Source organism: Patiria miniata, unplaced genomic scaffold (assembly GCF_015706575.1).
Source record: "Patiria miniata isolate m_02_andy unplaced genomic scaffold, ASM1570657v1 HiC_scaffold_15, whole genome shotgun sequence".
In the NCBI taxonomy this organism is placed as follows: domain Eukaryota; kingdom Metazoa; phylum Echinodermata; class Asteroidea; order Valvatida; family Asterinidae; genus Patiria; species Patiria miniata.
In genome coordinates this window covers 817,851-833,245 of record NW_024037053.1, presented here as the reverse complement: position 1 = coordinate 833,245, position 15,395 = coordinate 817,851, and the positions used below count along the sequence as shown (strand labels likewise).

At 42.1% G+C, this 15,395-nt stretch overlaps 1 protein-coding gene across 1 annotated transcript in view; it reads left to right on the top strand.

Annotated features, from left to right (window-relative positions):
• The first annotated feature begins 358 nt into the window (after positions 1 to 358).
• LOC119722321 (ATP-binding cassette sub-family A member 5-like) overlaps positions 359 to 15,395 on the top strand; it is a 39,242-nt gene continuing 24,205 nt past the window's right edge. The window contains exons 1-11 of the mRNA XM_038192369.1: positions 359 to 571; positions 3,363 to 3,491; positions 4,696 to 5,119; positions 5,769 to 5,890; positions 6,537 to 6,760; positions 9,144 to 9,286; positions 10,446 to 10,636; positions 11,611 to 11,752; positions 12,323 to 12,494; positions 14,266 to 14,330; positions 14,812 to 15,098. Of these exons, the coding sequence (XP_038048297.1) occupies positions 3,405 to 3,491; positions 4,696 to 5,119; positions 5,769 to 5,890; positions 6,537 to 6,760; positions 9,144 to 9,286; positions 10,446 to 10,636; positions 11,611 to 11,752; positions 12,323 to 12,494; positions 14,266 to 14,330; positions 14,812 to 15,098 (1,857 nt within the window). The 5' untranslated portion in view covers positions 359 to 571; positions 3,363 to 3,404. The remainder of the gene's footprint in view (positions 572 to 3,362; positions 3,492 to 4,695; positions 5,120 to 5,768; positions 5,891 to 6,536; positions 6,761 to 9,143; positions 9,287 to 10,445; positions 10,637 to 11,610; positions 11,753 to 12,322; positions 12,495 to 14,265; positions 14,331 to 14,811; positions 15,099 to 15,395) is intronic.

Sequence of the window (15,395 nt, the reverse complement as noted above, 5' to 3'; positions counted from 1 at the left end):
AAATTTTAACTGACACACTTTGTTTGCAACTTTTGATCAACTTTTGTGTGTAAAACTTGATAGGCGAGTTTTGTAGTTGGGTGCGGTTTCGAATAATCAAATACTAAAAAAATTATTTCAAAAATTGACCACCCTATTAGTGATTAATTCTACATTACTGTAGTTATTCCAAACAAAATGTAAATGTTGACAATCCCAGTAGGTAAACATTGCAGTCTAGTTGGTGTACATATAAACATGGAGGTAGCACAAAGACTTGTTATGTAATATCCCACATGTACATGTACATGTAGGTGCAGTACTTACAATGCACCATGGTGACTCATCATCACTGTGCGTCCTTGTACAATCCTTGTCCCATGATACGAATGCACGTGCCTATTATAATGACAGCGTTCCATGAAAGAGATACTGGAAAGTGGAATTTTCCACCATAGTATGACCAACTAGTCTTGGTTGTGTATAAAAAGGACGGAATATGGTCAACAAAACATTCTTAGCTGAAAGTGGATTCCAGCAGCACCTCGGAGTAATTATTACACATATTTCAGTTCAACTTCATCTTTTAAAGGTAGAGTATACTATTTGCAGTAATCCAAGAAGTGACTGATGAAATTATTGTTGAATTCTTTTCTGGAATGCTGTCATTGTGAAGAAAGCAGTAAAAGAAGGTCATGTCCAAAGATGCATTTTTTTAATTCGGCAAAGCCGTGAATGGGTGCGTGCAAGCATGCATGCACACATGCACGCAACTGCTTTAATTTGTCAGTTCAGTGTGTGACCTTGTTTTTACATGTATAGCTGCAATTCGCTGAGTGAGAATGTGTCCCGGACGCTGATTTCGGGTGTGCAATTCAAAACATGGCTCAGCAACGTGTGAATTGAAATCCAGATCCTAGAATATTGCTTTCTCGGAATAAACAGCATTCACTGAGCTAAAACTTAAAGGGAATATACAACATTTGCAAACATCAAAAAATAAAACTACCAAGTTTTTACGAAATAACTTACTAGGATGTTGGTAAATGACAGTCTAAAGCATCCTGTAAAATTATGGCACCTGGTGTGAAGTCATTTTCAAGAAAATGGTATTTTTGTATACATTTCCAACGGTGGTCGGCCGACCACCGTTGGAAAAACCTAACTATTTTTCAACTACTGCTCCAAATTTACAAATTTTTTGTCAGTCCAAATTTTGTTTGCTATTGGTTACAAGTTCATAAACGGGTGCAGGCCAGCTAGACTGGTTCCCTTATCTTACAATTTTCCGACATCTATGATTGATCCATTTTATCTTTAGTGGAGTCAGGGAACCAGACTACATAAACGGTTGTGTTTTTCTTGGTTTTTCAAGCATTTTCGAACACAAAACTTCAAACATGTCAGTTAAACAATATTTGACCTATTATACTAACCCCTCAAATAGTTCATTTCTGAAAATTACAGCAAAAGCCAATGATGTACATTCCCTTTAAACAGGTAGTTGTTAAGTACCCTTCTTTAGATTTTGAGCACTTTTGACAAATGATACTCCACATGTAACTTTATCACTGAAGAGTAAACTTAACAAAACTCAACTGGAATCTGTTTTCAGATTGATGTTAGGATTCTTGCACTCGCTGAAAAGTGAAAAACTTAGAAATATAATCTACAAAATAAATACATGACTGCAAAATAAATACATGTAGTACAGGTACATGTTTAGAACTCATGAAATTGTACATGTTTGTATGTAATTGTATCGTAGTTGATCGTTGCATGCAATCTGGCATATGTGTGCATTGAAGCGTTTGTTATGGTGAAAATCAAGGAAACACACATGCAACATCATCGATGAACCAAACCAAACCAAGGACTCCTCGGTAGGAATACGTGTACAAAACCAATGAGAGCTGTTGCAAAAAAGTTAAGGTATAAACAAAGGAAAAGGGAAGAGGAACAATAGAAAAATCTACAATTTACATGTACACCATAAACAAACGTGCTAGTACCAGCACATGTGTATGGTATCACCATGGAGCTGTTTGCTTTTAATCTCGAATGAGAACATCACATTGGAAAGTACACTTTGGATTGGACTGTTTGGACATGGGGCATTTCACCGGGTTGGGAAACAGTGCATGTTACATCCATATATTTGGTTATATTATGAAAAGTATCAATGCATTCTAAACAATTGCTCAACATAATATGTGTCTTAGGGTGTTTCAATACTTGAGAAAGTTTGAAATCATTTGAAAGTAATTTGACAAAATATGAGCAAAAATGTATTAATTCAGACGTAACATTGACACCGTGTCAATGTTACATCCAAATATTCTTTTTTGCCATTTTTTACACGTATGTAAAATATTACCCAAACTGACATTGCATATTTACAACTGGACACCTAAGCACCAAGAAAAGCTTTTGTTTGGTATAGTCGGGGTTCAAATATAGCAGAAACAATACCTCAAGTGTGGATGTAACGGTGTAAAAATCACTCAATGGAAGTGTGACATTTGGGTTTTACGCCGTGTAAATGTTACATCCACACAACCAAGCTATCATTTCTACTCCATTTGATACCTGACTACCATAACAAAAGCTTTTCTTATTGTGTTGCATGTATAGTAAGAAGTACGCAAAGTGAATTTGGGTAATGTTTCGCAGAAATTTTAAAAAAAGGTTCAAATGTCATATTTGGACGTAACATTGACACGGTGTCAATGTTACATCCAAAATGACATTTTTTGCTCATATTTTTGGCAAAATGCTTTGAAATGATTTCAAACTATCTGCAGTAGTGAAACACCCAACAACAGACATTATGTAGAGCAACTGCTTTTCATAATATGGTCATATGTCACACATATTGTTCCCCAACCCGGTGGAATGACCCACATATGACATGTGGTAGTGCACATTGTGCTAGACTTTGTATGTGTACATGTACATGTACTACTTGTGACAGCTCTTGGACGCATGCACACACTGATTTCTGCGCGTATGGCACAATTAAAGTGCATGCAGGCATAACTAATGTTATTCTGAGTGTGCTCAAGCCTATGGCATCTTCATGTGAACATTGGGCGTTGTCGGCTATGCATTTGGATGTTCCACTTAACAGTTGGAACTGCTGAGGGACAGTACTCGTGCAGGGGAATCCACAGCTTTCAAAAAATCTGATCATCAATCTTTCTGCAGCTGTGTACTGGAAGCGTTTGGCCATAAATCTGAGTGATTATATCAAGTTGTTGGTCACATCTCCCATGCCAGATTAAAATGTTAAGGGAAAAAAAATGAAATTAATGGCAACAGTTCTTTTTTGACAGTCGGTGATGACTGGATTGACTTTTTCTGTCCTATTTTTTTTTTTTCAGAAGTGATACATATAAATAGAGTGGCCGATACAAAGTACCATCATGGCAGCGTCATTCTGGCGTCAGACATATTATCTCCTCTATCGGAACTTCTTGATTAAGATACGATCGGGCCAGATGTTATTTCAGGTAAGAAATTTAAAGTGGGGTTGTGTGCACAAACATACATGTATGGAAAACCTGAAATTTTGTACGGCTTTTGTACGGCTAAAAATATCTGTGTTTGTATTCTATACAGGTGCGTTATCGAAGCCGATACGCACAAAACCGAAATGCACAATCAGTAAATGAGCATTTCCTTTTGCTTTGCGCGAACAACGCAAACTCGTGCGCATATCCGCTGCAGATGACTTTGGCCGTGACGTTTTGTAACCGTCGTGGCGTGCTTAAGTTGTTTGGCTATGTTCTTGCTTATCAATCACCTACAGTCAAAGCATAGCTGTATCAAGTTACAGTCACAGCCAGTCAACCCTGCTTTATGTACCGTAGGCTGGGAGCTCTTAACTGTTGAAAATAGTCACTTGATTGATTTTGACTGAACGGACAACTTGGCACAGAATGCATGTTGGCCTAGGAGGGGTTGACTGATTGAAGCATGATATGTAACATATTATAACTCCTCACCCACAGATTCTGTGTCTTGATTGGCCGAGAGCGAGTCACATGTTACTTCTAATTTTGCTATCTTTCTGTGCACGGCCAAAAGTGCTATGCGCATAGCAACCAAAGTACTATACCATTAGCAACCAAAGTACTATTTCCACGGCGCGGTATTTGTGTGCAAATGCATGCTGGTGTGCGCGTTGCGCGTTGTGCGTAGCGCGTTTTATTCCAAAGAGAGTGCGCCGCAGACTTGGGTTCAAACATTTCGTGAAGGGTTAGTTTTTAAGAGAGAAATACATTTTCCACCAATTTTGTATTGAAATTGAAGTTTATTTCAACTGTGTTCAGATTTAAATAATGTAAAATATTAAAATCAAGCAGAATCTGTGGGTGAAGTGTTATAAAACAAATATTGAATGCTTTATCTCGTGGTGAAGTAAAACTAGCCTCCCTCGGTGATCCATGGACCATTCTATTTTCCCTCGGCTTCACCTCGGGAAAATAGAATGGTCCATAGAATGGCCTCGGGAGGCTAGTTTTACTACACCACTCGAAGCATTCAATATTTGCATAATGTTCGCTAGTGTTGGCAGCTTCGGTCCTGCTTCTGTCCTTGTTCAAAATTTTGTTGCCAAGTCCAAAAGATTATGTGCTTCAGATCCCAGATGAGGGAGGTCATAAGCAGTATTTAATCTTGACTTCTTCCTCCCCCCTTCACCTACCATCAAAGGAATTTTTCGTACCCATTTTGATCGTTGCCACCATCGCCATTGTCAATCTGACCAACAAGCCGCGGATCTACGAAGCCGTCCCCTACAACAATTTCCAAAACTACCCAATGCTGGACGCCAACGGCAGCGTGCAAATGTTTAAGCCGAACGCCTCCAAGCCCTGGGCGTTCACGCCCAACAACACCGACACCCTGGAGGTGATGGACAGGATCAAGAGTGCCCTCGGCGATGATGCGCCATCGCAGTTTGTGTCCTTCGCTGACGAGGCGAGCATGGCGGCGGCTTACCAGACGCAGGGGACGCCTCCGTTCACCATCGGTGTCGTCTTCGGCGCGGACTTCCCGCAGAACCTCGAGGTGGCTATACGCATGCCGTTCGAGCAGATGCCGCCCACCGGCAGCGACTCCCGGTTTGCTTCACAAGGTACGTGTAAGGTCGAAGCTTCAAAACAAAGTCTGCAGACCATCTGCAAACTTCAGCAGTCTAAGGGCTTGCCAATCTGCAAAGCCTGCCTAACACCTTCAAGCTACAGTCCATCATTTGCAGCTATCCAAATACAAACATGTAGTAACTGACGCAATTATTGATGAAAAACATACTTGGTTGAAAGATACTAAGGAACTAAACTCCCTGTGAAATTATTATTTATGGCATACTGTCATTTTGAAGAAATCGATGAAAGAAGGCCTTTTCAACGATGCGTCTAAAGACGCATCATTACAGTGCACGACATCGCGTAGCTGCAATCAGCTCGGTGAAAACGTGTCTCGGATGCTGAATTCAGGCCCAATTCAAACAACTCGGCAACTTTTGATTTGAAATCGAGATCCTAGAATTATGGTTTCTAGGAATATATAGCATTCACTGAGCTGAAAGTTCTTCAGGTTAGCTGTTCAGCACCCTTCTCTAGATTTTGAGCACTTTTTGTTGCTTCAAATGAACATAATGCACAAATTACAAATGAAGGATGCTTCCTTTAAGTCATACATTGTGAGGGATGTGAGCACGGAGGGAATTCCTTACTTTGAGAAAAGTCTCGACCTCTCTTTGGATTGCTATTTTCATCCAACAGCTTCATGCCGTGCATCCTACGGAGAGCCTCCTGGACTGGTCAACTACAACTGTCCTGCCAACGGATATCTGTTTTCTGGCTTCGCAGTTCTGCAAACTGTACTACAGAATGTTGTCTCCTCAGTAAGTTTTATTTGAATAAAATTTTATTCACATGAATTTTGCATCAGACCATTATTTTGTCCATCAGACCATTATTTTGTCCAGGCTCGTCCTGCGCTCATCCTGCACTTACGATGCGCTCAATTCGCTCTCTGTGTGCCCCTTTCAAGCCCAACTACTCGATTTAGTCGCTGCTGCTGCGCTGTCACTGCACTCTGCTCACTGTTGATACGTCCTAGTAGCTCGCGTCACGCTCTCACGACAAAACGGTCAATCTGCAGGCCAGTTTCAAATTTGTTCTACAAGTTCATCGCAAATCGAGTTACTTTCCCATGGAGACCACATCGACTGCCTTGCGCCTACCCTGCGTCAATGCATGTCTATGTTGCATGATTCACGCTCGCACAGCGCCCCAGATACGTCATTACGGCGCCCTGCCAGAGTGCAGAGGTGCTCCAATTGTTTTTCAGCATGTTCAAAAACTTTGGTGCTCATCGGAGACTATTAAGACCTGTGGCGCCCATCTGGCGACCTATGTAGTTGTCGCTGCGATCTAGTAGTTGTTGTTGCGCCCCAGCCATTTTTCAAGGACGCAGTGAGAGCGCATATATGATCACAGGCAGTCTGACAGGGCCTTTAGATAATTGTCCTTACATGTGTGTCACAGATGCAGACCAATCAGTCCCTCCCCCTGCCGGAGGTCTCTGTCCGGATGTTCCCCAAGGATCGTTTCGTCCAAGCCTCAGCCTTCCCTCGCCTCTTCTCCACCATCTACTATGTGCTGATGTACTCCATTTTTGTCGCCACGCTGCTGTCCTCCATCGTCTACGAGAAAGAGAAGAAGATCAAAGAGACCATGTTGATGATGGGAATGTCTAGTGGCCCCTTCTGGTGAGTTCAGTTCTGCGTTTAATTCGGGCAATTCACAATGCAGTGCGCCACCAAGAGTTTGCCACGGAGAGTTAATTTTTCCCAGTGCATTGTGGGAGATGGTGGACAAATTCGCAGCGCAGGACATTTGAAATTGTTAGCTTTTCCGGTCAGTAGTTTTGTTAGCGTGTGATTAGAGTATATGTTTGCCGTTTTATTTTATTTTTGTCAGGTTTTTTTTTTTGTAAGGAGGTAGAATGCTATGCCCCAGTCTATATCAAATTAGCACAAGTTGTCTACTGACACTCATTCAAATGGGCCATGTTTTGTCGACCGTAAACTTAGTCTAGGGGCTAGACTTTGTTATTGTTTGATACGCGATAACCTGCCACCGGGATAACCGGCCGCCGCGAGAGGGCACTATCATGACCAACCAATATCACCCACGAACCCGTCAGAACAACGTCTAGGCCAATTCCTATTGGTTGTGTAATGCGCGCGCACCTGTTTTGCCTAATATATGCAGCGTGCATTCAAAAAATTCATAGTAGTTCCGTAGCAAACTCTCAAATTTCTTCAAGTAGTATAAAAGATGCAGCAAGACTTTTTTGCAATTTCACTGGTCAGCTCTTTTGTTGTGTGTAGTATGTGTGGGACTGAAAAATAGACCGTAATGGCCTGCAGAAGTCGTGCATGCGCACTAGTTTCCCCCATTTTTCCGGGGGGGGGGGGGGGGTGATTTTAGGAAATGGCCTATTGGCCTAGACGTTGTTCTGACGGGTTCGTGGGTGATATTGGTTGGTCGTGATAGCGCCCTCTCGCGGCGGCTGGTTATCGCGGCGGCGGGTTATCACGTATCAAACAATAACACTGTCTACCCCCTAGACTACCGTAAACTTGAAAAATGGACTCTCCATGGCAAAACTCTTGGTGGCGCACTGCAATGTGAATCGCCCGATTTGACTTCTTAGAAAGAAATTTTCCAATAAGCATTGAAATTTAGGGCTCATTTTGAGACTAAAATTGTAAATGATTTTAACAGAGAAAAAAACCTACTCTGATGTTGTGTCTAACCCTCCTGCTGTTAAAAAGGTCACACGAGCTGTGCTTGTACTCGGAAGTACAGGATGAGTAAAAAAAAGCGAAACCCAAATGTCGGGACTATTGTTTTAGTGAAGTTCTGCAAGTAGCACTTTGAAAATCAGGGATATGAAAGCCCAATTCATTAGCTTTCTTTTAGTACAAGAATCATTCAAAGCACTTATGTAGCTTTCAAGTTACGGAATTTCAAACAAAACCACCTTTTAAAGTTCTGTCCACGGATCACAAAAAAAGTGTGCGTTCTTTCAGCAAAACCCTATGTAATTTGTTTTCGTTTTGCTGAAAGAACACTTACCTTCTTGTGATTCGCTGACAGAACCTTAAAATGTTGGTTGTGTTTAAAATTTTGTAGCTTGAAAAGTACATAAGTGATTTGAATGATTCTTGAACTAACAGAAAGCTTATGAATTGGGCTTTCATATCCTAGATTTTGAAAGGGCTACATGCAGAACTTCACTTAAAACAATGGTCCCGACATTTGGGTTTCGCTTTTTTTTACTCACCCTGTACAGGTGCTTGTACTCATACTCGTACTCGGTAACCTAAGTACTCGGCAGTACTCGGTACTCGGGGAAAAAAGTGCTTGACCACAACACTGGGAACTGCCAATGTAAGGCTTGCTAGCTCAGTTGTTAGAGCGCTGGAATGGCAATCCCAAGGTCGCAGGTTCGAACCCCCTCCAGTCAGTATCTTTGTTCAACTTTATATTATAATGCAACTAGTCAATTTCCCTTTGAGGTTGATTTGAAACTCATTTTAAGTAAATAACTTATATGTGACCTGTTCTGTCAAAAGCAGACGCTTCTGGGCAGAGGTTGAAATTGAGATAGGGCCAAAAAACGCTGTTGGGGTGATTTTTTTCGATTTTCAAATTTTTGAATATTGTAATCCTGAACATATCTAAAATATACTATCAAAGTTTGAAACCCTAATTTGAACTCTTAATATAGTATTTTTGATGATTTGTTGAGGTATATCAGTTAAAGAATCGTCTGTTTTGTGACATTCATGGCCATTTTCACCATTTTCTACTTTTCGACACAATGAACTTCAAAACGGCATAACTTTGCCCAGGAATTACAGGTTTCAAAAATTAAACCACCTAATAAAAGGAAAATGTACATATTTTAACAATATGCAAAAATCTCATTTTCGACCTTATGCCCAGAAAAGTCTGATTTTGACAGAACAGGTCACATATTTGCTAGAAAATTAGCAATTTAGATTTTTTTTTTCAGGTCAATACTTGACAAATAGAATGGACAGTGTATCTGTCATTTTTTCTATTTCTTTTACCTCGCAGGCTTGCATGGTTCATTACCTACTGCGTTATCATGGTGGTGGTTGCGTTGGTGGTTACCCTTCTCAGCAAATACGCTATTCAGAACGTCTCCAACGGAAACTTCCTCATTATATTTCTCATCATGTTCCTTTACGGCATGACAAGTAAGTATGAAGAAATTAAAGAGAAAACACGTACATGAAGTAACCAATTTTTTTTTTAAAATGGAAAAAAATGAGTAAATAATATTAGCTAAGGGGCTTCATGTATTCTCTTCAGCATTTAAAGCTATAGTCCATCATTTGCAGCCATCCGAAAAGTAACTGGCGTAATTATTGTTGAAAAACAAACTTGGTTGAAAGATAGTAAGGGAACTAAACTCCCTGTTTAGCTGTCATTTTGAAGTAATCAACGAAAGAAGGCCTTTCCAACGGTGCGTCTTAAGACGCACCGTAGGAAAATTTAAATTAGTAGTTCGTTTTGTTATTCGGCGAAGCGCGCAAGCATTGGCACGACGCACACGCGCGCGCGGTTGCTATAATTCGTCGGATGAGTGCGCGACGTCGCGTATAGCTGCAATTAAAAAAATTCAAAACATGATTCAGTAACTTTTGATTTGAAATTGAGATCCTAGAATGCTGTTTTTCTCGGAATATACAGCTGAAGCTTAGCTGAAACTTCATCAGGTTAGTTGTTCAGTATTCTTCATTAGATTTTGAACACTTTTGTTGCTTCAAACGAACAAAATGCACAAATTACAAATGATGGACTATATCTTTTAGGGAAACTTTTTAGTGTACACGCGCGTGGTCAGGTGGTTGCTATAATTTGTCAGTTCATTGCGGGACACCGCATAGCTGAGGTCGGCTCAGTGAGAACGTGTCTCAGACGCTGAATTCAGTCCCAATTCAAAACGTGACTCAGCAACTTTTGATTTGAAAACGAGATCCTAGAATGTAGTTTTTCTTAAAATATACAGCATTCACTGAGCTGAAACTTCATGAGGTTAGTTGTTCAGCACCTTTCTTTAGATTTTGAGCACATTTGTTGCTTCAAACCAACATAATGCACAAAATACAAATGATGAACGCTAATGGCCGTCCGCAATAATCCGCCCTTTTTAGTCCGTGCTCAGACTACCTAGAGAGCTGCCAAACAAGCAAACACACCTGCTGAGCGATAGTTACAGTGGAGAGCAAGTACACACCTTGCGGACATTGGAAAGTCCCGACAACTCGGTCCTAATTTCCCTAAAACTAAGAAAACTTCCCAATACCCCGGCCCTGCTAACGCACGATCTCTCTTCACCAAATGTTGTTCCAGTTATTTGTCTGTCATTCATGCTGACGCCGTTCTTCAACAAGGCGACCGTGGCCGGAGCGCTGGGGACGTTGTTCACGCTGGCTCTGTCGTTGGTCTACATCCCGCTCGGTCTGATTTCAGGCATAGACACTGTCTTCAAGTGGCTGCTGTCGTTTTTCTCGCCAATAGCGTTTGCTCTGGCCATTGATCAGGTATGTATACTTGTCCGGAACGGAACGGGGAGTAATGTAAAGCGTCTGCCACAAGCCCGAAGTGGCACGTGGAACACAGATGCGTTGCATTGTTTGCATAGTGGGATAATAACGTTAGTCTTCATAAGATGGGATTTTTGCGTCGGGGTGATTGTAAATCAAATTAGGTTTTGCCCTTCACCAACGTGTAAACACTGTATACTCAGTGTGTTACCTCCCGGGTGAAAGTTGGAAAAATCGTTCAGGTGGGACTCGAACCCACAACCTCCTGCTTTCTAGTGCAGATATCTTACCACTCGACCACCGAGCTTGCGGGATCGGTTGGCCGGTTCGAATCTGATGTGCATAGCAGCGGGTACCACATTAAGTATTCATAAGATGAGATTTTTGCGTCGGAGTGATGTAAATCAAATTAGGTTTTGCCCTTCACCAATGTATAAACACTGTATACTCAGTGTGTTACCTCCCGAGTGAAAGTTGGAAAAATCACTCGGGTGGGATTCGAACCCACGACCTCCTGCCTTCTAATGGGCAGATGTCTTACCGCTCGACAGGTCGTGGGTTCGAGTCCCACCTGAGTGATTTTTCCAACTTTCACTCGGGAGGTAACACACTGAGTATACAGTGTTTATATGTCGGTGAAGGGCAAAACATAATTAAATTTAATCTTCATGCAGACTTGACGCAAAAGTAAGATTCCACCTATCTCGCTACGTACGAATGCAGGGAAAAACGCATGTATCTTAGAATAACAGGATCGCACAGTTCAGAGTGGTCCTTGCAATACCCTGTTGTTGCCATGGATTGACCAATCAGGATCGAGGATTCAAGTTTGCGTGTATGACAAGTATATATGACGTCTGATGTGTTATCCCTAGCCAGTGATCAGGTGTGTTTAGTTGATACCTTTAATGTATTTTAAATTATGAGTTTGGTTATGTTACAATGGTTTACGCATCGTCTTTCCTCTTCAGGCTATCCTTTTGGATGAGGGAGGGCCTGGTATCCAATTCGATAACATTGTCGTGGATGGTTTCCCACCGTATGTCGCCATGCTGGCCATAGACTGTGTGCTATACCTGCTCTTGGCCTTCTACTTTGACAACGTGATACCAGGTAATATATTTTTTTAAAACTTCACCTCATAAATATCCATGATCAAATTGGAGCATGTCATTGGCCGATTCCGCCGCGCGTCCGGGAAGTCAAAACACAGTAAAATAACGTCTTAAATGACATCTTAAACATAAAATGAGGCTCATGGGTAAAAAGTATTACTTTACAAACTCTTGTGAATGAGGGGAGCGCTAATTTGCTAGATATCTTTCACTTTCAGTGCGGCATTTTGGAATGGCCAGAGCATGACCACTGCTCGACCTCGAGTGTTTACAATTTATTTTATCTGGGGGGAGGGAGTGTGGCCTTGGGCAAGCCACTTCACCCCCATTTGCCTCTCTCCACCCAGGAGTATAAATGGGCACCGGTATTAACTGGGGCGTAACCTGCGATGGACTAGGATCCCGTCCAGGGGGAATAGAAATATTTTAAGTCATTTCATGCTACTGAAACCGGAGATAAACGCCGACCTGATGGGCCACATTGGCTCGTGACAGACTTTACTTTTATTTTATCTGGAGGCAGCATATCTCATGGCTAAGTGTGGTTTCTTTGACTATTGACCTGCAGGGACCTACGGCCAGCGTAAGCCGCTATGGTTCTGCTGCATGCCTTCTTACTGGGGCAGCAGTTCTGGTGGAGGTCAGGCTGATGTCGAAGGGCTGCTTGATCTCGAGGCTGTGGAAGACCTCCCAGATGTGGAAAAGGTGCACCAAGAGATGAAGGACAGGGCTGGCATCAGGTAGGACATTCATGAATTCATGTAGATAAGTCCATAAAAAGTCCTGTCGTGAGTCAGTTGAGTGGACAAGTCCAAGTCACGAGTCATTTGGGTTGGAGACGAGGACGAGTTATGAATCAAATGGGTCAAAGCCGAGTCATAATCTTGAGTCAATTGGGTCAAGGCTGAGTCTGGTTCGTGAGTCAATTAGGTCGAGGACGAGTCCGAGTCGTGAGTCAATTGGGTCAAAGCTGAGTCATAATCTTAAGTCAATTGGGTCAAGGCTGAGTCCGGGTCATGTGTCAGTTGGGTTGAGGACCAGTCCGAGTCGTGAATCAATTGGGTCAAAGTTGAGTCATAATCTTAAGTCTCCGGTTTCTGATCAGCGTGCGTTGCCATACCAATGCACATTGGCAAAATTACAAAGGTTTTTTTCAATGTAAGATGATGTCTCAAAACCGCCAAACTCACTGGTTGAATGGAATCCTGCTGCTGCACAATTTTAACTCTCTTGGCTCCCATATACAGTTTTGCAATAAATTTAGTCGGGCAACATTTGCAGACGGTGTTGTAATTTTGTAATTGTGCGTCTGGAAGCCAGATTGAGGGAGCGATGGTCATATATCTGGAACCTGTAAATGCTTTTTAACTAGCGCAATATGTAAGGGAGCAGACTAATGACCAGCCTGACAGCTCATCAACAATGTTGATATCGCTGTATGGTCTGACGTTACGGTTTTCTGTGATTTTTGTCTTGACTATCCAAATTTCCAAAAAAAATGTTTGTGTCGGTCGAGATCCTAAGTGGGTGCAGAATTCTCAAGCCTTATGGCCTTACTGAGGTCACCTCAAGCTCCACTCTGAAGATGATATTTTTGAGAGAGTTTTAAGGGGATCAAAGCATCATCTGCAGCATCAGCCGACATTTGAAGAAAAGAAAAAGTTGGGGCCAAAAAAAAACCTTGCGTCGCTGCTCCGCTCTTGGGGCAAGCTCCATACCAGAAACCAGAGACTTTTTTTTGTCTTAGACCTCAACATGAACAGAAGCGGTGAAACCTACATGTCCAGCGTGTCCAGTTACGAGCTGCAGGTCAACCTGTGATTTGCTTGCGCTGAGACGGAACCGTCAGCATCAAGCCCAAATCCTGCTCAGGCCACAAAACTGAGAAATTGTGTGATTATTGTGCAACAAACATCATCTCAACTCGGAATGTTCGCAACCATGCTTACGTCAACTACGACGCGATGAAAATTAGATGATCTGGTTGCACGCATAACGTCGTAACGTCACACAGGTCGACTAAAATTGATTCCCCCCTGTCGAGAACACCTTCCGTCGCGCGCAGGAGTTGAATTTTTTTCCCCTTGCGACTGTTGATATTTTTTTTTTGATTGCTGATTGATGTGATCATCTTAATATCATTGTAGTTGCACTCAGGTTGCTAAACAAATGGCGACTGAAATGTTCCCGATGGTTGTTGCTTTAAGGTGCAGCTTGATCCTGAAAAGTCAGTCGCCGACTTAGGGCGACTTTAAAAGAGTCTTCAGATAAGATCTGAGTCTTTTGTTTTTTAAGAACATTTAAAGGTATATGGCGTTATTTGCCTTTCATGAATTTTCTGTGTGTTTGAGGCAACACAAAATATTAAAAATCATCTTAAATGAAGGTGAATAACTAATGAATTTCTGAAATTTCAGCTCAGTTGATGTTATCACAATTTTTTGATCTGTATGTACTTTTTTCACTTTTTTCTCTGCAAGAAATGTCAATTGTACTTTGGTATTGTTGCAGGATCCACAATCTGTCTAAGACATTCAAAGGAGGCAGGAAGAAGCCTGATGTTCTCGCTGTCAAAGGTAAAAATTAGCTCCCCCCTAAAAAAAATATACACCCCAAAAATGTATCCGATTGAGCCACTGATAAACATCGCAATCAAAGGTAATTTTTCGGAGGTGTTTTCTCATCAAGTGTCTTGCCGGAAAGTTCACAGTCCCATCTGATAAAAATTATAGTCTTTTTTCTGTCGATTTATTGTTATATCTCGAATATAAAAACTTATTTGTAGTATAAAAAAGTGATTGAAAAGACGTCCTCTGATGAGCTGTTTTTACACAAAATGAGACTGAGACTGGATACAATTCGACCACAAGAGGGAGTATTATACGAGTTAAAGCACAGACATGCGCACAAACCTAATGTCGCCCTGAAAACAGCGGTGATTTGTTATGGATCACTAGTCAACACAGGTCAATCACAAGTCATCCAGTCCTAAATCAACTCGGATCACAGACAGTACATCTTTGAAGTATGGTTCTGTTGTCCCATGGTTGTTGACAGGAATGAGCCTGGACGTCTACGAGGGCCAGATCACCTGCCTGTTGGGCCACAACGGGGCCGGTAAGACCACCCTGATCAACACCCTGACTGGCCTGATAACGGCCGACAGCGGCCAGGCCACCATCTGTGGCTACAGCATCCGGGATCCCATACAGATGCAGAAGATCCGGTCCATGATGGGGGTGTGTCCCCAGGACAACACGATCATCGAGGCGTTGTCTGCGAAGGAACAACTCACGGTCTATGCCGGAATGAAGGGGGTCCCTCCTGAGCGTCTGGATGCTGAGGTAATAATCCTTGAGTGGTCTTTGTTTTGGGTATTGCCCCGAGTCCTCCAAAAAGCTTCCGCTGTTTTGGAAACCAGCGTCACATTCTTTCAGAGATTTAGTCGAGTCACTTGAGTCAAGCCTGGAGTCACTTGGTTCTAGGTCGAGTTTGAGTCTTTGAGTCACTTGGTTGGAGTATTAGTCCAAGTGGTCTGTTAGATGTGACAGGGGGTCCATTCCAAGCTTCAAGATGCTGAGGTAATAATCCTTGAGTGGTCTTTGTTTGGGTTTTGTCCTGAGCCTTCCAAAAAGCTTCCG